Source organism: Polypterus senegalus, chromosome 15, assembly GCF_016835505.1.
Source record: "Polypterus senegalus isolate Bchr_013 chromosome 15, ASM1683550v1, whole genome shotgun sequence".
Taxonomy (NCBI): domain Eukaryota; kingdom Metazoa; phylum Chordata; class Cladistia; order Polypteriformes; family Polypteridae; genus Polypterus; species Polypterus senegalus.
This window is the reverse complement of record NC_053168.1, coordinates 114,169,510-114,192,685: the sequence shown is the minus strand read 5'-3', so window position 1 is coordinate 114,192,685 and position 23,176 is coordinate 114,169,510. Positions and strand designations below refer to the sequence as shown.

At 38.4% G+C, this 23,176-nt stretch overlaps 1 protein-coding gene across 1 annotated transcript in view; it reads left to right on the top strand.

Annotated features, from left to right (window-relative positions):
• The window catches only part of nacad (NAC alpha domain containing), a 47,836-nt gene that overhangs the window by 19,740 nt on the left and 4,920 nt on the right, over positions 1 to 23,176 (top strand). Inside the window, exons 3-6 of the mRNA XM_039737654.1 lie at positions 345 to 596; positions 7,391 to 12,853; positions 18,678 to 18,763; positions 19,032 to 19,115. Coding sequence (XP_039593588.1) covers positions 345 to 596; positions 7,391 to 12,853; positions 18,678 to 18,763; positions 19,032 to 19,115 — 5,885 coding nt within the window. The remainder of the gene's footprint in view (positions 1 to 344; positions 597 to 7,390; positions 12,854 to 18,677; positions 18,764 to 19,031; positions 19,116 to 23,176) is intronic.

Below are 23,176 nucleotides of genomic sequence, written 5' to 3'. Positions count from 1 at the left end.
AACTGTAAAAAAGTCTTGTCCAAGTGAAAATAATTGCAGTAATGCTTTTGTTTTACCAAAAATGGAAGAATCACCAAAGTTTTCCATGTCAGAAGATCAGGGAGGCAGGCAGCCATTTACCAAGGAAAGTCAGAATGTTGCACCTCATGAAGAGCTGGGTAAGGTTACCAGTTCGGAAAGATGTGTATCACCACCTTATGGTTTTTATGAAGGCTCACCACAGGTCTTTGGTATATCAGATATTAATGCTGCAAAAACAGATGACAGTCAGAGTGTAGATGAGGAACTCGGCAGTGATCCAGTCTTCAATAACTTACCGGAGGAATCTTCTTTTGCTCCATCAGCTCTCTGCTTCCCTGATGATGAACGGCAAAGTTCACCCTGTAGACTTCTTGAAAGCCCCACTGACCTCATAACCTCCCCTCAGCCTTCTGCTCCTTGCCCAACACCTTCTACACCTATCACGCCACCAGATTCTCCTAACCAACCTGAGGAGCACCAGGTGATGAAGCGGGAGTCTGTGCTGGCACAGCAGGGAGTGTTCCTGTCAGAACAGCTGAAATATCACCAGCAGGATCTGCACAAGAAGCTGAAAGGTAACCATTGTTAATGTTAATCTTTATGGAGTGGCAGCTTGGGTGAATGTATTTTGTGACTGAGACAATAGCAGGGTGACTGTAAAGGATACATTTGACAAGACAGAATAGATGGTATTTGAGACATCTTCTAATGTGTTTTGCCACAAAATGATAAAGTGAAAGGTTTCAGGGTCAGGCAATCTAGGACTGGTTATCAGTCACTCTGAACTCCAATAGGCCAGTCATTAATGTGAGCTGTGGAAGCCTCAAAAGGAGTTGATGTGCCATGTTTAGAAAATGAAAATATTTTGTTTGAATGTGGGCTGCAACCTACTTATACAGAGTTCATTCAATTCAAGGGTCAAGAAAAACATTTAGCCCAGTCTAGCCAAGTCTAAACTAAAACATAAATCCGAACAACTAACTAGTGATGGGCATTTTGACACACTTCACTGATTTGATTCTTTCAAACTACCCGATTAAGTGAATCAATTCATTTGATTCATTAATAATGAAACCCAAAACCTTTTCCATTCCCATTGAATGAACCCACAAATAATCATTATTCATTATAATATATAATAAAATGCTATGGTCTGTCTGTCACACGATTACTTGCAAATTACTGGGACTAGAACCTTGATTTTGGTCTTGATCAAAAGCTTATGATCCAATACAATCTTGAAATTAAAATCAAGTGAACTGGTGGAAAGAAAGGCTAGCAATATTTGCTGAGCATCAAGTAAGTCACAGAGGCAGATTTTGTGAGGAAAAGCATAATAACTAGTAGAAGACGACCAGCGCCCTCTGCTGAGCATCAGTTGTGGGATGCAGAAGGCAAGAATGACAAAGATGGAGAAATGCATGGCATCAATTGTGCAAAGAGTTTATTGTTGTTTATATCCAGCCTTTTGTTGGGTCACATAACCCCTTCCCATAAGAAGACAAGACAATGAACCACATTGACAAGCAATATTCCTGAATATACAGCAGTTAAGCAGCTGGCGAATACAATGGCTCATAAGGATGCAAGACAAAATTCTTAATACAGAATGCAAGAATGCACTAGAGATAGAAATGCATGGCATCTATTGAGAAGATCATGAAATAGTCGAGACTTCCAACATAAGCATTTCTTTTACATCCTTGTCTTGATGTTTCTTTGATGACCACTGCTTGGCAAAGTTATATTAGCAATGTAATCAATGTCAAGCTGCATTTTCTTACATTGACAGTAGTACTAAGATGTTGTACTCCAGTTTCTGTATTACATCTTGCCTGAAGAAGGGGCCTGAGTTGCCTCGAAGGCCTGCATATTGTAATCTTTTTTAGTTAGCCAATTAAAAAGGTGTCATTTTACTTACATTGACAGGAAAACTTTAGACCTCAGCAGAAGTCAGACAAAAACTTTAATCAAAAGGGGACAGGCGATGAAGCGAGATCAACAATACATTATAGAGTAGAGACCACAGAGAAAGAAAATCTATTTTAAACAAACCAGGAACATTTAACAAACGGTTAAGGGTAAAATGTAGAAAACTGCACACCAAATATTAATTCAATGCAAACTCAGATACGAAAGAAATACTAGTAGTTACCTTTAAAGTGGACGTGCTAGTGATGTCACATGTTGCACAATCCCAGGGAATCCAGGGAAATCCCCAATGTAATGGCCAACAAGAATCTGAAAAATTGCAGCACCCTCAAGAATCCAAAATGGCATCTTGGGAGGACAGTAAGAAATTACAAGTTTGTTCAGTAAACAATACAGCAAGAAATGAGAGTCAAAATTGAATTCCTTGAGGTCAAAAACCTTACTTTAGATGCATAAAAGTCAAAAAAGACACTCTGTAAAAGGCAGAAAAAAGAGGAAAATACATTAATCATGATGAAAAGTCTAACATGTTTAACAAGTTTACAAGTAAAATTGACAAATTAGTCTCTTAAGCTAACAAGCCTACTGTTTGCTAAGCAGCAATTTCAAATTCTTCTTTATCTCTTCTTTTTCTAAATGCATATGTGACGTGCCGCCTACAAGCTAATTCATCATCCAAATTCAGACAAACAATATCAGTTTAATTATGTGATAACGTTAAAAGGTCTTACATTAAAGTAGCTTTTCATATCTTTCATCAAATTTCATTGGACGACTTCTCTGATTTCTTTTTCTCAGTTTATTACTCCACATTATTTAATGTAAACACCAATATTTCTGTCTTCCCTCTCTGCTAAAGTCTGCCTAGTTGCTCTCTGTTTACAGAAACTTCTCACAGTAAAAAGGACACATGCGCAGGTTCAACTACCGTCATACTTTGCATAAAGTAGCATGACAACTAAATTACCGTAAAGTGCAAAAGGGAGACCTGCCAAGTTACAGTTCTCTGCAGTCAAGGTTGGCTGATAATAAGCACCACACTGCTTTCTCATCCATTCCTCCTATCTCGCTGTTCCTCTGTAGATCTCTGTCTCTTTTTTTTCCAGTGGCCTTTACGATGGGTAATTTTTTGCATTTTTTCCATGATTCCTGTTAATGAAACAAAAGTTTTTCTTCTCCAGTATGGACGTTTCTAAAGTGTAGAACTATTATTTTTTGGTCTCCATTTCATTTTGAAGTAATAAGATAATCTTGAATCAGTTGACTCAATACAGGGGGATTTGGACACACACAGGCATGGGCAGATTTGTGGCAGATGAAATTTAATGTAAGTAAATGTAAAGTATTACATGTAGGAATTAAAAATGTTAGGTTTGAATAAACAGTGAAAGGTCTGAACAAAATGAAAGTACACCTAAAAAGAAGGATTCAGGAGTCATAATGGACTGAACACTGTCAACTGGCAGACAGTGTTCAGAAGTCATTAAGAAGGCTAACAAAATGTTAGGTTATATAGCATGATGTGTAGAATACAAATCCAAAGGTGGTTATGCTCAAGCTTTATAACTCATTGGTGAGACCTCATCTGCAATATTGTGAATAGCTTTGGTTTCCTGGTTTCAAAAAAGACATAGAAGCACTAGGAAAAGTCTAGAGAAGAACAGCTAGGCTGATTCCAGGGCTGCAGGTGATGAGTTTTGAGGAGGAATTGAAGTGTTTGAAAATTGAAAGGAATTATTACAGTGGATCGAGACTGTTATTGAGTTCAACAAAAACACGGGGCACATTTGGAACTTATTAAGGGTAAATTTCACACAGACATTAGGTTGTTTTTCTTTACACAAAAGAACTACAGACACTTGGAATAAGCTACCAAGTAGTGTGGTAGACAGCAGGACGCCCGGGACTACACTTGATGTTATTTTGGAGGAATTAAGTGGATAGAACTAACAAAGTTTGTTGGACTGAATGTCCTGTTCTCGTCTAAATCTTTGTAATGTTATAATGATCCAACAGAATTTAATTCACATTTTATAGCAACTGTATTTTTTTAAGATGCTGCTCTTTTGTGGTCACTGTTTGTTTCTATGCTGTTTCTAGTTAAGGTCACCTGGAAGTGTGTGACACATGATACCACCGGGTCAAAGGTATATAGATCAGCTTTGTGCACTTCTTTGTTGTCCAAGATTTTGGATTTCCATAAAGATTTTCCTAAGCTTTCTTTGTTGTTTGACTTACTGACTTTAGACTGTTATTCTGAATCTACTTCAGTATAAATTAAGGATTTGATCTGACTCTGACACTTTGATAATTTGAAATTTCTGGTTATGGATCTTGTCCATTTATTGATTATGCTTCATCTCCTGATCCTTTTCTTCTCTAAGAATTGGCCATTTCCATTTCTCCAGCTGACCATTAACATTGAACCTCCTGTACATTTTTTTCTTTAAACCCTAGTCTGAGGTGACTTTAAACTCATTGATCTCAGGGTCTTTAGGCTAAATGCCCAGTGCTGAGGTCTGGGCTCATAGAAATGGCCTGGAGCCTCGTTTATAAAGCTTGTGTATGCACATAAAGAGGTTTGAAATGTGCATCTTCCTATGCAAACATTGGAATTTATTAAAAGGAAACTTGATGTTGGAACATGTGTATCTAACATAACATAACATGTTGCTACCAACATAATCTGAGAACTTTAATGCATTCATAGTGCAATAAGGACACCTAGGGAAAATGAAGCTCCTTGTGTTAACTGTAAGCAGTGACATTCTATTAATACAGAAGTCATTTGTGATTCCAAGATGAGACTGCCTATCGTCACAACTGCTCTGGCATAATGCCACATAAAAAGGCATCTCCATTTACAGACGAGCTATAATATGCTTTTTCCTCCCACCATTACATGCACATTTTACCAGTGACCAGCTATCTGCCACTGTCGCCAGACATCAGGCCTTTTCCTTTTTTTTTCTTTTATTTCAGTCATGATGCAGATGGATCTTACAACATTAACAGCAGCAGTAACTTGTTGTCATTCAACATATTTGCACTTGTTGTTGACCCGCACTTACGCTATCAAAGAAAGGTTCTTTGCATGCCTCAAATTTAGAGACGAGAACTTCTATCTTGCATTACTGAATGCATCATGTAGGAGATTGCAGATTGCTGTACCAGCCAATAAAGGCCTGTAGCATTGTGATTGCTAATGTATGAGATTGATTAGCAGGATTTGTATATGGTTGTTTCAGGATATAACCGGGTGAGGTCTGAGTCGTGTTCACAAACACAGATTTACAAGATGATTGTGATTTATAAAGGGTAAATTGCACAGAAATGTGCATACACAAGGTTTTATAAATATGATTTCATTTTGGCATACACATTTTCCTTATTTTTAGCTAACGAGTATTTTCACCCTCAAAATGATAATCATTTTAAAAATGAGGCCCCTGGAGAGTAAGTTTTGGTCTGCAGTACAACCCCTCTGTTTTCTCATTTAAAGAGATAACATGGTGTCTTCATTTCTCATTCGGGACTATGCGCTGCAACCTATAAGTGAAGAATCCTTTGGGACCATTTCCATATTTGTGGCATCCTTACCTCAACTGGCAAGTCATCTTCTTATATAATACGCTACTGTGGCTGTCCGTTTGTCTGTCCAGGATTTTAAATCACCTGTAGCTCGCAAACTGTTTGAACTATTGACCTGAAATTTGGTACACATATACTACGTGACGTCTACTATTCACATTTGGGGTGATGATTGATCTCCAAGGTTATTCCAATATTGATTTGGATAAAGCTGGGAAGTATTACAAAATAATTATAAAAATAGATTAGATATTCATCAGTGCACAGTTAGATTAATTATACACTAACGAAGATGATTTAGTACTATGGCTACTCTCCACAAAACATTGAACAGACATGGAGTCTAATACAGGGCACCAAGGAGGATGCTGCTTCCCTCAAAAAAACTAACATCGCTGCATGCCTGAAGTAAGCACCCTAGTAGCAGAGGGTCACATACAAGAGGGACAGAAACAAGAGCGACATGTAGGATGAAGGTAGAGGGTCATTAATGCTCTGAGGCAGAGTGTCATGCAGGGTTGGTGGTAGAAAGCCATGTTGGCTCAAAGGAAGAGGGTCATGTGGGGCGGTGGCAGATGGAGCTTCATGATTTAAGGCTTTGTTGCTGCCCTGCAGCCTGGACAAATTATCATCACCAGCAGGATAATGAATTCCCAAGTTTATCAAGGTATCCGACATGATAATGGCAGGGTGGCAGTCTGTCATCTGATGCTCAGTAGATGTTAGGTGATGCAGCAGGATAATAATTCTAAATATCAAAGTAAATCTGTTACAGAATGGCTTCAAAAAAAGAAAAATATCCCCTTTGCAGTGGCCCAGTCAGAGCCCAGACCTTAGCCTAATAGAGATGCGATAGAATGACCTCAAGAGAGCTGGTCACACCAGTCATCGTAAAAATATGGCTGAGCTGAAGCAGTTCTGTGAAGAAGAATGACACAAAATTCTTTCAGAACATTGTGCAAGTGTGATCTACAGCTATCTGAAGGATTTGTTTGAGATTATTGCTACCAAAGTAATTAAATCCAAGCGAATAATTACTTTTTGCAGAACACACTGAATGGATGTTGAATGGATGTGTTCAATAAAGACATGAAAGATTATAATTGTGTGTTATTAGCATAAGCATATTGTGTTTGTCCATGCTTGTGACTTAGAAGATCAGATCACATTTTATGAAAAACAGGTCATTCCAAAGGATTCATATACTTTTTCTTGCCACTGTATGAAGTAACATATATTGGTTAAAACAAGGGCAAGGGGGAAATCTTTCCTCAAGTTTCTACACATTCTCTCTAAATTCTCCTCTGGCCTCCATGTTGTCAAGCTGGTTAGCCATGTTGTGCAGAGTGAGTCACTAATACCATGGTTGACCCTATAGGATAGTTTCCAGAATTCTGAAAATTTAAGGATACATATTTTTTTACTTTTTCTAACTTCTGTTAAAGCATGTGAGCAAAAGAGACAAACATGCATCTGTCTCTGTGAGTCTAAGTACATGACTAGCACTCTAACTCTAAGGATGAATGAATGCATAATTTGCTAGAATTGTCTTAATTACTGTTTGACTTTTCTCTAGCACACTTTATTAGGAGATTCTAATTCAGATTTGTTTGAGGTTTCATTTCACAGGTTTTTCTCTCCATATGCTATTCGGTAAGAATATTTCATCCATTTTTTCCTTCTGTGACTTGTTGAATTCATACCATGTTTATTGAAGCTGAATAATCAAAGTTTATTTTCTACTTCTGAATGCCCTTCTGGTTTGTGTCTGCAAATTAAGATACATAAAAAGTGGACCCTTGTATGTGTGATTTGTCATGATTTTGATTTTTGTCATCCTATAAAGAGTTTAATCAATTAATGCATTCTTCTGAAGAGCCCCGAGGCATCCCCCAAGCAGAAGGTATTCAACAATCAGATTACTGCATGGCAGAACCCAACAGTATTGCCTGTGCAAAGAAGTTGTGCCAATATGATAATGCCACAGAAGAGCCTACTGATATTTCCCAGGCAAGAAGTCTTCAGTGCTGCATGCAGACCTCCATTGGCATATTTCTAATTGAAAACGTCCAAGTTAATGACCACTCAGAGGAACTAGACAATATCACTCAGGTAGAAAGTTTGCTCCAGTCAGATGAACTCTCCCAGCATGGGGGTGGGCATCAGTCAAGTTACAGTAGTGAAGTATCCATCATCACACAGACAGAAGGTCCAAACCAATCAGATTGCAGCACAGGAAGATCCAGCAATGTGTCCAGAGCAGAAACATTGAACAGCTTTGTCCAGGCAAAAAATGTGACCCAGTATGATCAGGACACAACAGAACTCAGCAGCATGCCTCAGGTAAAATGTGTGCCCCCATCAGATGGTGCAGGCACACTTGGAGATGTCTTGCTAGCAGAAGGTGTACAACAATCAAATGACTGCAGTGAGGAAACTAATGATTTAATGCAGGCAAATGTCAAACTACAATCAGTTAATGGCAAAGAAGATCAGAGTATGATCTCGCAGAAACAGAATTTTTGTCAGTCAGATGGTGGTACTGAAGAAACCGAGGACATATCACAGGGCAAAGATCTGTATCACTTACATTACAGCAGTGACGACCCTGATAATATTCCTCAGGCAGAAAATCTACAAGCTTTAGATGATATTTCAGAGGAAACTATAGATATCTGTCATAGATTTAAACCAGATAACTATAGAGAAGAACCTAGCAAAAAGTGTCAGACAGAAAATGTTTACCAATCAGATGACAGTATGGATGACTCTAGTGACAGCTCACAAATGGAAGATTTACACAAATTACATGATTTTGCAGTGAAAATGGCTAACATCCTACAACCATTATTCCATCCTGACAAAGATGATCCCCTATGCCAAGCAGAAAATGCTTTCCAGTCAGGTGCTAACAGCATCTCTCAGGAGCAAGGTTTTTACCCATCAGATTGCTACATGGAAAAGGTTTGTAGTATACAGCAGACAGAAAATGCACCGCAATCAAGTGATAGCCCAGAAAAACCCATTATCTTCAAAGAAGCTGAAGAAATCCACCCAGCAGATGTTGGCACAGACCAACCTGGTGATGTCTTGCAAGCAGAAGATCTGCACAGCTGTGATTATGATAGAAAAGAACTCAGCTACGTCACTCAGGCATACCTCTTATATGAGTCACATGACTGTACTGAAGAACCTAGTGACTCCTCCCAGATAGATAATGACACACAAGAGGTCCATAACTTCAGCCAAGCAGAAGGTCAGCTTCAATCAGGGGATGATAAAGACAAATCTATTGATTTAATCTCACAGTCACAAGTTCTAGGCCAATCACATCACTATAAAGAAGCCGACGAAGCTTGTGACATCTCTCAAGCATCAAGACTACACCAGTCATATTATTTCACTCAAGATCTTGATGACTTGTCACAAGCAGAAAATGTGTGCCCTGCAACTGATGGCACCAAAGAACACAGCAACGTCATTTTAACAGAAGGTCTACAGCAATCAAATGTTTGTACTGGAGAACACGGTGTCCAATTTCAGGAAGCAGTTCACTCTAATTATAGCCTAGAAGAACTCAACAAAATTACCCAAGCAGATGGTCAGCATTTATTAGATTATGAAAAACCTGGGGATATGTTCGGGGAAGAAGGTCCACATCCATCCCACTGCCACAGCAGACAACCTGAGGAGCAGTTCCAGGCAGAACATGGGATCCAAGCAGATGGTGGCAAAGAAGAACTCTACAAAGACACTCAGGAGGAAGGTCTGAATAAATCACATGATGGTACAAACATCTCACAGGTAGAAAATATAAGTCTGTCATATAATTATAATGATGAATATAGTGGCACCCCTCAGGAAGAAGGTCTGAACCAATCATCTGAGAGTATAGCCATCTCACAGGTAGAAAATATAATTCTTCCATATTGTTACACTGAAGAATCTGATATCAGCTTTCAAGAAGAAGATCTAAATCCATCATATGCTGCTTTAGATATCTCACAGGCAGAAAATATTAGCTTGGTAGTCTGTCATAATAATGAAGATGATTCTAGTAGCACTATTCAAGAAGGTGCAAATCTTTCACATGATAGTACAAACATCTCACAAACAGAAATAATGAGTCTGTCATATTGCTACAATGAAGAATGTAATAGAAGCTCTCAGGAAGCAAGTCTGAAGCAGTCATATGGTGATGCAAATATTTCACAGGAAGAAAATATAAATTTGCCATATAATTGTAATGATGAATCTTATGGCACCATCCAGGAAGAAGGTCTGAACCAATCATATGATGGTGCAAAGATCTCACAGGAAGAAAATATGAGCCTTTTATATCATAATAATGATAATGATGAATCTAGTGGCACCAATCAGGAAGAAGGTATGAACCAATTGTATGATGGTACAACCATCTCACATGCAGAAAATATGAGTCTGTCATATTGTTGCAATAAAGATTCTATCAGCAACATTCAGTCCGGAGGACTGAACCAATCATCCAATGGTACAAATATTCCAGGTGATATTGCACAGGCTGAAAAAATGAGTCTTCCATGCTGTCATAATGAAGAATTGAGAGACATAACTCAAGTAGACGGTGACAACACACCATATTTCTGCAGTGAACAATCTAATGATTTTGTAGAGGCCAAAAATGCGTTATACTTAGATGACAGCACAGACAAAATCCACACTTTCAGTCAAGAAGCAGATGTGATGCAATCAAATGACACTAATAAATCTAGTGATATTTCAAAGCATGATTGTCAAAGCCACATGTCTTGCAACAATGAAGAATCTGGTGATGTCTGTAAAGTAGAAGGTCTGCTCTACTCACATTTCTGCACTAAAGAACCTGGTGATTTATCACAGGCAGAAAATGTGCAACACTCAGATGATGGCTTAGAAGAGCTTAGCAACATCACCCAAGAAGAATTTCAGCACCTATCAGAGTGTGATACACCTGGAGATGTATTTGAGTCAGAAGGACTTCCTTCATCCCATTGCTACAACAGAGAAATTGTTGACAAGTTTCAGGAAGAGCATGGGCCCCAATTAGATGATGCCAGAGAGGAACTCCACCTAAGCACTCAGGAAGAAACTCTGAACCAATCATGCAGTAGTGCAAATATGAGCCTGGCATGCCACTATAATGAAGACTGTAGTGGCACAACACCAAAAGATAGTCTGAGCCAATCACATGATGGTAGATACGTACCTGATGATATCTCACAGGATGGAAATATGAGCTTTTCATACTGTTATAATGAGGAATTTAGTAGAATCACTCATTTGGAAGGTGTGGATTCAACAAATTTCCACAGTGGAGAAAGTAATGATTTGTCGCAAACCAAAAATGTGTTCCACTTAGATGATGACACAGAAGAAATCCACAGGTTCAGTCAGGGAGCAGGTGTAATTCAATCAAATGAAGGCACTGAGGAACTTACTGAAATTTCGCAGGTTCAATATCAAAGCCAGTTGTCTCACTACATTGAAGAATCCAGTGAAGTCTGTCAAGATGAAAGTCTGCACCCTTCACATTACTTCAACAAAGAACATGCTGACCCTTCAGAGACAGAAAATGTGCTCCACTCAGATGATGGCCTAGACGAACTCAGCAGCACCATCAATGTAGACATTCTGCACTCAACAGATATTATAAACAAATTTGGAGATATACCACAGACAGAAGGAGACTGCACGAAAGAACCTAGTGACCAACTCCAGACAGATCATGAATACCAATCTGATAAAAACACAGAGGAAATCCCAAAATCTAGTCAGGGAGCAGGCATTCTCCAATCAAGAGATGGCACAGAAAAACATAATGATATCTCTCAGCCAGAAGATATAAGCCAATCATTTCATCATGATGAAAAATGTGTTGATGTCTCTCAAGTAGAAGTTCCACATCAGACATATATCAACTATGAAAAGTATATTGGGCTATACCAAACTGAAAAACACACCCCATCAGAAGAGGCAAAAGAAGATATCAACAACATGACCAAAGTAGAAGGCTTACATTTTTCAGGTAAAGTTAAAGTTAATCTTGGGGATACCCTGCAGGCAGAAAGTCTACTCAATTCAGCTTATTGTACTGGTCTAACTGAAGATGTACTTAACTCAGCTGACAGACCAAAAGAATGGTACACCATCACGGAGTCAGAAGGTATGCACCCTGGTGACAAAGACAAACCAGCTGATACATCACAGACAAAAGATTTAGGGAATTCATATCATCAAAACAATAAAGAATCTTGTGACATCTCTCAGGCTGATGCTCTCTGCCAATCTCATTGCTCTTCAGAAGAACAAGGTGGCCTACACCAAGCTGAAAAGGAGCTTATTCTTGGTAATGGTACATACAAACTCAGCAAGATAACCCAAGAAGAAGGCCAACAGTTTTCAGACAATGGTAAGGATAAGCCTGGACATACCCCACAAGCAGAAGATCTACAGCAATCAGTTGACTGTAGAGAAGAACCTGGTGTCCTCACCCATAGAGAGAATTTGCTCCAGTCAGATGATGAGCCAAAAGAACTCTGCAATGTCATTCAAGCAGACATTCTGTACCAATCAGATGTCAAAAATAAATCTGCTGACATCTCTCAGAGAGAAGCCCTAAACCAAGCACATCATTATAATGAAGGCAATGGCTGCATCTCTCAAGGCGAAGCTGTACTCCAGCCCAGTTACTACACTGAACAGCACATTGGTCTGTGCCACGCAGAAGATATGATGTTGTTAGATGACAATACACCAGAACTAAATAACATAATTCATGAAAAAAGTCAGCATTTGTCAGACAGTGGTGCAGATAAATCTAATGATATCTTGCAGGGTATAGGTCCAAGCAATTCCTATCACTACAATGAGAAATATGGAGCTGGGGACATCTGTCAAGCTAAAGATCTACACAAATCAGAGTCCAGCAAAATTCTGCAAGTAGGACATGTTCAACAATTAGATTATGGCACAGGGAAATCTTTTGATAAATCTGAACAAGAAACTCTACACCATTCTAATTTCTACCCAACAAATATAACTGGTGTGTGCAAGTCTGAAAATCTCCTTAAATCAGAGTCCCTACTTGAAATTCCCACCAAAGGTGGCCATGAAAAAAATCAGGGCTCCATATCAGCTGAGTCAGGCTCCTCCAGTGAAACAGATATCCTATTGCCTTCAGCATGTATCTCCCATAATCTCATGAAAATGCCACCTGGCAGTCAGAAGCAGGGTGAGGTGGACAGAAGCTTAGCCCTGAAGGCCAGCTGTGAGGTCGCCTTCAGTCAGAGAGGTAACCAAAACTGGAATTGTTTCTGCATGTATTTAGCTCCCCAAGGCTACTGCTACACCCTCACAGACTTGTCTTCTGCTTTATGCTGTAGTGCGCTTTATGCTGATGTGCTGTCCTTGAAATATGCTCTCCAACAAATATTTCATATAAGATGCTGGTGCATATTAAACATTATTAAAACATTACAGTATAAATGAAGTGCAATGCATGTGCATCTTCTGTAACTTATTGGCCTATTACTGGCTGGACCCAACCCCAGAGCTTCACTATTGATCCTACAATGCAATCAGATCTTCAGGTAGATTAACATAATTTAATTCATATTCTGCAGTTCTGAGCAAATGATTGTCCCTTATTTAATTTTTCTTTATAACTTCAGGAATCTGATTCAAATTTAGGAAATAAGGTACTTACACACAAGCTTTTTTTTCTTCTCCCAATTTTCTATATTTTAACATTTTCACAGGCACGGTGTCTGAAACACTTTATAGACATTGGTTAGCCTTTTTAGGCAGGGCCACTGATAGGCTTAGAAAAATACACAATCGCTTAGAACTCAAAGAAAGGATGGAGATTCAGACCTTATGTATGGTCTACAGGTAAGAAAACAGAGGAAACAGAAGAGCAATGGCCCTCCAATTCATCAATAGCTAGATTATGCAATCTTCCACTCGTCTCTGCTGAGGAATTTACTCAAGGCAATACCGCCCTTTCTGCTACTCTTCAGCTCTGACAGCAGTGGGCCTCATACTCTGTGTCTGTGGACTAGATACTGTCCCTTTGATCCATTGGATTGAAAGAAGAACTCCATCAGTTCTAGTTGTTATTCAGGCTTCTAAATGTAAGGATGTCTCTTAGGCAGCAGCAAGCTTTTTCTCTTTCAGCCTTGCTACGTTCATATCTCTCACTACCAGTGTTGGGGAGCATTACTTTAAAAGGTAACTTAGTTACATTGCTCATTACTTAAAAAAAATAACAAAATATGTTCTATAGTTATTTATAATAAAATGTAATGTGCATTATTTTTACATTAGTTTTCCTTCTTTTGTTTTAAAACCTGCATATTTCACTGGCCATCATTTGCTATTAAATCCTATGACCACATAGGAGCATTCATGAAAATGACCAGAAACAGGGAGAAATGTAATCATTTTCTTGTTTTTTATAGATAAATGCTGTGAAGTTACTGTGAAGTAAATAACATCCTTCCTCTTTTTCCAAGCCCTGAAGATTTACAGTATATACGCTGGTTGCTGTGCCACCAGATCACACTGTTTCAAAACATCCATAGTAAATGTATAGATTAAAACTAATCTGACACTTTGCAGTATTTATAGGTTTATGTTACTGAATTGCATGAAGCTCACTCTTTTCTTTTTGGCTGTGCAACTGAGACCTTTAAAGGGCAAGTGTACTGTCTACTATCCTTCTTATCTTGCACTCAGTGCTGCTGATGTAATCACTAGCTCCCTGTGATCCTAAACTTGGCTGATCAAATGTAGTCCTCAGCACATGCAAAATTAAATATTTACTTTGGTTCAGTTTTTTCACTTGATTGCAGGCTACAGTTTTCTTCACTAGCTATTATCGGACAGCCAAAGTATGCACATGCACAGTGATGTAGAAGTCAAAGTCTTTGTGAAAAAACACAATATTACTGTGATTTCTTTTTGCAGTGTCTGAAATACACTTCCACAGTAACACATTAATGCATATCTGTTTTTATTTCTAAGTTAAAATTAGTACTGAGTTAGGTTACTTGTTACTTGTTATCTGACTACATAGCACACATTACTTTTAATACATTACCCCCAACACAACTCCTTACACTCACCACAATTCTTAGTCACAACACTATTTGTCTCTGATGAGGAATTCATTCAAGGCAGAACCACCTACTTCTCATCCTCACTAGCCAGTTTCAAACTTGAGCCTCGGACTTCCAAATGCCCTGAGTTTGAGACCATGGTTAGCAGAGACACTTGTTCTGCCAGGTGTGTGATGCTCCCTGACAAATAAATCTGTACAGTAGCTGTTAGGCAGATCATATGTCTCTTCAGTGTAGTGTCAAATTTTCTCAAGTTGATGCAATTCTTTAATCCCCCCAACAAAAACAAATCTATAATTTAATAGAAATTCTCACAAATATTTTAATGCTTCATAGACTGTTACCGTCATTACGAAATTGCTGCATTTTGCTCCACAGAATAATGAGGCAACAATTTGGCACCTTCAGTTTTGAAGACATCTTTTATAACTGGATGCTGCCATTACCGCCAGATCATCAAAAATTACCAAATGCTACACAGTAGAGATAATTTAACATTACAGTGACCATCAAGTGAGAAAACAGAGTTATTCTGTTTTCTTTTAGTTTAGCAAAGATTTCACAACCCTGAAGTGGATAAACACGTTAGAACATGTATTGATGAAAATTTGCTTTAGACAATTATATAAAAGTATTTTGTATCTGCTCTGTTGTGGTATGGTCCTAGAGTGACCCTATTACCCTTTATAGTCTTTAATATGTAGATCTTAAAAGAATGTCTGAAGTCCCATACTCTCACCACACTGGCAGGTACTGTAGTTCAGTACTTTCCTTTTTCTTTAACATCTATAACCCCAGGCAATTAGATATACAAGGACAGGCAGGAGAGAAAAAGTTACACATTTACAGTATTCATGATGTCTTATCAATAATATGCCCAAATGATAAGCAGAATACAAAGGTGAGTGCTGGCAAAATAATCCAACATGATTAGTAGGCTACCAAATGGCTCTGTCTTATATTAGTTTCTAGTTCAGCCTGGTCCAGCATGGCCATTAATCTAGCATGGCCTTTAAATATGGCCACCAAGAGAGGTGGTCTTCTCCTTCATGGAAAAATGGCAGGTAGAGAAACATAGAGGGAGAGAGAGAGAGAGAAGGCCTTTGCAAGACTCCTCTTATTGTGTTAGTGTAGCTTCCTTGATGTACATCCTGGACCAATTGGATCAACACACTCCCTACTTCATACCAATCCTGCTGAAATACAGCTCAGTCCTCCAATCACAGCCCCAATTCTACTTTAGGTCTTCCTCCTGGAAGGGGAAGGGATATCATAAATGTACTTCCATTTCAGACTATACTAGCCTGTTATTAACCTTTCATCTCAGCCCATCTGTATTCCCCCAGGCTAGCTGATCAATCAGTTTCCAAGATTTTATCATTACTAATTTTAACTCATAGTATGTTCTAAATTATTATTTTTGTCATATTTGTATCATATTATTATTATACTATCCTCATGAAAGTATCCAAATGTGTGAGTAAAGATTGTAAAAGCCCACCCTATGCCAAGCAGAGATTTTTGCTCATTTTTATCATGTATCATTTTGGATTACTGGTTGGATTCCACTAGGAACTTTCACTGATGTTTTGTGCTCCATCTTCATAAGGCCATACAGAGCTAATGTTGCACCACAATATGAAAATTGTGAAGCCAGAGTTGGAGACGAATATGGTAGACCTCAGTTAGTCATGTTACATAATCTACATGTCAAGTCATTGAATCATGTGTTGACAGTGGGCAAAATGGCAACATTTTTTGCCAAAATATTGTTAAATATTTCTGGAAAATCAGAGCAGTGCATGCAAAGGGAGCATGTTTACTTGAAATTAAGCTTTTGAGTTGAAGTCCCACCTCTCATCCTCATTCATTGTTCAACAGTTCTCGTTCCAGTGTGAACGTGTTTCCTCTGCATGTACTGCTTTGATTTTTCTAGTTTATTCAAAACTTAGCATTTTGCCTTTTGTGAACATACGACTGAATGACTTGATATGTAGATTAAATGACATGAGGAACATACAGTAAATTTTTTCTGGACCTTTTGCTATTGTTTGCTCTGGTTAAATTCTGGTCTCAATAGAAGCCCATTCTACCAGAAAGTTTGTTAAAACCAGAGATATGTTTTTTTGTTCTTAGCCATCACTGCAAATCACTTGGGGTAAATAACATTAAAAAATATAATAGACTCTAGCTACCCCACAACTCTGCTCAGGATACGCACGTTTGGAAGATGGAGGGATGGATCATTTTGGGTAGAGCATTGCATTAAGTCCCAGAAAGAACTTGCTCAATCATCTAGGCCTGTTTTAACTACTCTGCCCTGCCCTTATAAGGCTAGAGAAATGTTCCTTTAGCTCATCAGCTTAATTATTCCTTTTTCTGATTTGCATTACTGCTGATGATCATCTAGGTGGAGACCAAGCAACTTCAGGCTCAATGCAGTCTTCTTCCAGTACTTTATCACACTTCACTCATTCCACACAGAATCAGAAAAATATTTTTTGCATTGTTGTTGTTGAGTGAGTGTGTGTTTTGCTAGAATTGTTATTTGCATGTCTACAGCTTATGGAGTGTGTTAAATAAATTATAGAATTTTCAATTTAATATACATTGAAAAATATACAGTGAACCCACTTCATTTTTTTGATAATCAATTGATGCTCAGCATTATTAAAAAGAGCGTCAGAGTGATTAGTACTGCTGCCTCATAGCACAATAGACCAGGGTTCTTTTGTGTGTCTGGCAACTTTCCACATTGAGGCTACATGTTCTTCCTTATCACTGTGCATTTTCTCCAAACAAACAATGGTTTCCTCTCACATACCCCAGGGTGTAATTCCTGCATTCAACAGGTTAACCGGTGACTTTAAGTTGGCCTGATATGAGTAGTTTCATGATTTTTTTTTCACCCAAACTCCTCTGAAAACCTCAACCCAAGTCAGACTGTTCGGATGATCTGTAGTAATTCCATTTGGGTCCTTCAATCCATCTCTTTTCAGAAAAGCATCCTGTCTAGCTGGTAAATAAGTCAAATTCTACAGAAAGTGTCCAGATTAGTAGAACAATAAGCATCAAAAGACATCTGACCTTCTACCTTCTGACTCTCTGAACAGAGTTTATAATCAATAACACATCAGCAGAAAACCAAGGAGAAAATCTGGCTAATTAAATTGGCATAAATATACAAAACAATTCAATTTAGTGGTGATATATGTTCATTGGTAATGTGAACAATATCTAGATAAAGTATGATTTTGCAGATCTCAAGGCATATATTTTATGGGAACATGGTTTGATGCAGTACATGCTGCTTTTGTAGGCTGGCATCTTGCTGGCATTTGGCATGTGCTCGCTTGGTTTGGCTGGCTTCAGTTTGTGGGCTTTAACTTGCTGATAAGTCTTTCACTCCTTTGCTTTACCCTCTCCCTTTTTTAGTCTGTCTCACTGCAATGAATTTAGTTCTAGTTCATTTCTTTGAAGCCCAATTTTCAAGAGTGTTCTTGTAGGCAGAGAGAGAAAAATACTATATGGGTGTGGGTGGACAACAATATTGGGTCATACAGGACACTGTCCTTGGTTGTTTCATCTGTCCATCGGGGATTTGACCAACTGAGTGAATTTGCCCATAAAGGTGGTATGATGTCTCAGAGGAATTGTTTCACTCTCTCTGTCTGACCGTCTTTGTAGTACTGCCCACCCCCATCCCCTACGCCACCCCCATGGCACCCCCCACCCCTGCCCTAGGTTTCAGTGCAATAAAGTTGCTTTGTAAATGGGTAATGCTCACACTCATTGTTAATTAACAAAATCCCGGTCTGTTATCTAGTCATTTGGTTTTGATGTACAGTAATTAACAATGAAAGGTGTTATTTATTATAAAACTTGATTGATTAATGGAGGAATCTGTTCCTGATGATAATGATATGTCATCTTTAGAATTTCCACTGCAAACATATTTAAAAAAAATTAATAATAACTAAGACAACTTTTTTTCAGGATCCTGTAATGATTCTGATAGCGATGACTCTGTGCCTGACTTAGAAGAACCAGAGATTCAGCCTACTAGGACGGCTCAGTCTCAGGTAAAATGAGCTAATTGTTCTATTGTGATTATTATAATCTGCTATATATTCTTCTTTTAGGTGATTTGATTTCCTTCTAGTATCGTTTTGACCTAAAATTCTTGACAAAAGCCCCTTTTTATCCATATTTTATGTGCTAGATTTTTATGAAATGCTCCCATGATAAACTTTCTAGAACATTCCCATAAGGATGAGAACTTACTATGTTGGGCCTCTCCAGTTTATGAGTAATGATACTTGATGGCTCTCTTCTCTTATTTTTTTTCAGTCCCAGCTCACGCACTCCATAGGATCAGGAGAGGAGTCCATCAACAAAGCCAAGCAAAGCCGTAGTGAAAAGAAGGCTCGCAAGGTGGGTTTGCAGACCTGTGCAGAAATCTCAGATGTTAAACTTTAGTTCATCATTCTTTGATGCCCATTCTCTGACAGTTTTTAAGATTTTAGAAAGGCTGTTTGCAGGCAAAGATGTGAATGCCAATTAGGAGGAGAATAGCACTAATTGGAGGAAGAAGAGGAAATCAGGCTTTGGGTCTAAATGCTTGCAGAAGATAACAGAAGAAGTGTTCTGAGGTTTTAGTGGTAAAGGAACGTAATGGCCTGGACTGTTTTTTGATTTTTGAAGATGTTAATTTTAAAATATACCTTACTAAAGCACCAAATTGTTTTTTTTTATTATTGCCACCACCATTGTTTGCTGTTTGTAATGCAGAGGTGCCCGGCTGTTGGTAGACAAGACTTCCAGGAGTGTGAGGTGTACAATTTAATTACCGCAATGGTATTGTCATGTCTCAACAAGGGTCCCTGTCCTAGTTGTGGTTTAAAGACACATTTTATATCTCTTGTTTATTTTCAGTTCCTTGTTTTATGTTGATTATGAGCATCATTCTTTATTTTTGGTTTTGACTATGTATATAAGCTGCTCCATGAGTTTTGTGGGTGGTCCCAACAAGAAACACGGCCTCCTGCCAATCACTTCCTGCAACTGCCCTCTGCCCTATAAATCCAGATTGTCTACAACAGTTCCTGGTGATTCCTTGTGAATTCACTCTGGAGTCTGTGAGTTAATTGTATTTTTCCTGTGCTTGTGCTTTGGTATATTCTGGAACTTTGACCTTCTTGATCTGTGCTTGAGTATGTTTCTGGATTACTATATTGGTAGTTTGCTTGCATTGGGTTGCCTTAGTGTTTTAGGGCAATTGCTTCTTATGCTCAGCTGAGCTTCATTATTATTGAAGAGCATTTTGTGAGAACAAACTTTTTTATTTTATAAAAATTCAGTGCTTACCATTATTACTATCTGGAGTATGATGGTGATACCCCCACCTAGTGCACTCTTTTAGGGAAGGGGTTTTGGCATTTATTGGCACTTACAGTTATGTGCTTTGGGACTTCTGGTTCACTACAGGTGTAAAGGTCAGTGGCATGCACGCCTTTAAAATCTGACTTTGTGACTAATTCAAAACTTAAAACTCTAGTGTCATTGTTGTTAAACATCTGTCTGGCTACAAATTGTTTTCTGTGAATTGCTTTCATTTGTTTTCTGTGACTTTGCGTTAAGTCTTAGGCTATGTGAAATATTTTAGTTTTTGACTCTCTTCCTACACCTTCAACATATGATTTGGTCTCATATCCTGACCATTGTTCATTGGAATCATATCCCATTTTGACTTTGGCTTGTTATTACTATTATGTTCGATCTCCTGATTCCACCCTACTTAAAACACCTGGCACCTGGCACCTTGTGCAGTCATTACAAAACCAAAATAACAGTAATTAAAGTACAAAATGCCAGACCAAGAATTTTGGTCAGGGAGACATGCAGAAGATCCTGGTACTAATTTGTTTAAATTGCCCCAAACTGTTTAATCATTAATTATTTTGTATTTCGTAGCTGTATTACATCTATGTGTTTTTCCCTGGCTTGTATTTGTTTCATTCTGTCATGTAACAAAGTCAGAAACATGGTGTAAAGGGGTTGAGGCCTCCAAAAGGCTCTACAAAGCTGGTCAGGACCTTCACTAGCCGGCGCAGCAGAAACTAACCCAAGTCAGGCTCTGGTCGACTGTGGCCCAAAACAGGGAAGTGACTTAATTTGTTCAAAAATGTAAAGAACATTTCAAGCTGAATAGAAATGATTCCTAAGGGAGAGAGCAATTTTGTCTTATGAAAATAATTCTAAACAAAGAATCTTTAAAAATTAAAATATTTATTATTCATTTATTATTGTTTATTAATGTTCAAAAGAGCAAAGAATGGTTTGCCTAAAAGACAATTCAAAGGTTAACAAGTCCCAATACACAGTCCAAAGGCAAATTCAGGAAACAAAGCAAGAAATCCAAAAAAACAGAAGTATCAAGAAAAGTAATACCCACAATAAGCCCCTGCAACAATCAGGTACTGAAATTTTGCTCTTGATTTGATAACAAGCAAAACAAAATAAAACAAAAGCAACAACACAGAAAATAAAAAGAAGCCAGGGGAAACACCCTGGTTTTAACACAACTGTAACAAATATGAGAACTTGGTTCGTAGAAAACTTGCAGGATCCGCTGGGCTCCATTTGACCCACGTTTTTACTTAAAAAACAGACAACAAGATGCCATAAATAATAAGAAAATTCAGCTTGACCACATTAAAATAGAATACATGTATCAAATTAAGAGATGAGGGAAATCATATTAGCATATTAACTAAATTCAAAAACAAGACCAAAAAATCCAAAAACTAAATCAAAAAAGAGAAATGCCTAAAAGACTAACCCAAATAAATTAAACCAATTCTGCAAATCAGAGAGCTTAATCCTTTATACAGAGCCAAAGATCAAAAGCCAAGAAAGAAGCAGAAGAACACTAGAAAAAATGACAATGTCACAACATTAATGCCATTTAAAATCCCAGCTTATATAAGGCAAATGGGGGGTCCAACAGCTGTAGCATCAGAAGGGCTCTGTCCCTTTTGGTTCAATGCATAAAACATAAATGTGCCTCTTTATATATAAAGATACATTGAACACAAATGAGACTGAACCATCATTAATTTGATTGATTTTCTTGCTATAAACAATGACACATAGTGATGGTGGACATACACAGCAAGATTCTGAGCAGGTTTCACAAGCTGATTTTCTGATGTCACCATCAAATTTCCTGAATTCTGCAGCAACCACAGCACATTGTAAATTGGGTTTTGCCATTGTCATGCTCATTTTCTCCGTTTTGATTTCAGAAAGCTATCATATAGCATTGCACATACAACTAAATAGCCAATGACAAAACTATATTAGGTAGAACCCAGAATATTTACTGGAAGAACCCAAAATAAACATACACAATAATAAATTACCAATAAAATCTCCAATTTACTCTGTTAAATAGACAGACCATATTATCTGTACTGTCCCAACGATCTGCTTGTCCAGCCTTTTTTTTTTTTTTGTAGTTTCAGAGCACGGTAAAGCAAGACTGGACAACACAGGCCATTTCTTTGTTGACAATTTGAGAATCCCATGGGCATATATATACTGTAACTTCTCAAAAGAATTAAAGGAACACTTTTTAATCAGAGAATAGCATAAAGTCAATGAAACTTATGGGATAATAATCTGGTCAGTTAAGTAGCAGAGGGGGTTGTTAATCAGTTTCAGCTGCTGTGGTGTTAATGAAATTAACAACAGATGCACTAGAGGGGCAACAATGAGATGACCCCCAAAACAGGAATGGTTTAACAGGTGGAGGCCACTGACATTTTTCCCTCCTCATCTTTTCTGACTGTTTCTTCACTAGTTTTGCATTTGGCTACAGTCAGTGTCACTACTGGTAGCATGAGGCGATACCTGGACCCTACATAGGTTGCACAGGTAGTCCAACTTCTCCAGGATGGCACATCAATACGTGTCATTGCCAGAAGGTTTGCTGTGTCTCCCTGCACAGTCTCAAGGGCATGGAGGAGATTCTAGGAGACAAGCAGTTACTCTAGGAGAGCTGGAGAGGGCCATAGAAGGTCCATAACCCATCAGCAGGACCAGTATCTGCTCCTTTGGGCAAGGAGGAACAGGATGAGCACTGCCAGAGCCCTACAAAATGACCTCCAGCAGGCCACTGGTGTGAATGTCTCTGACCAAACAACCAAAAGACTTCATGAGGGTGACCCAAGGGCCCCATGTCCTCTAATGGGCCCTGAGCTCACTGCCCAGCAGCATGCAGCTTGATTGGCATTCACCATAGAATACCAGAATTGGCAGATGCACCACTGGTGCCCTGTGCTTTTTACAGATGAGAGCAGGTTCACCCTGAGCATGTGACAGAAATGAAAGGGTCTGAAGAAGCCATGGAGAACATTATGCTACCTGTAACATCATTCAGCATTAGCAGTTTGGTGGTGGGTTAATGATTGTCTGGGGAGGCATATCAATGG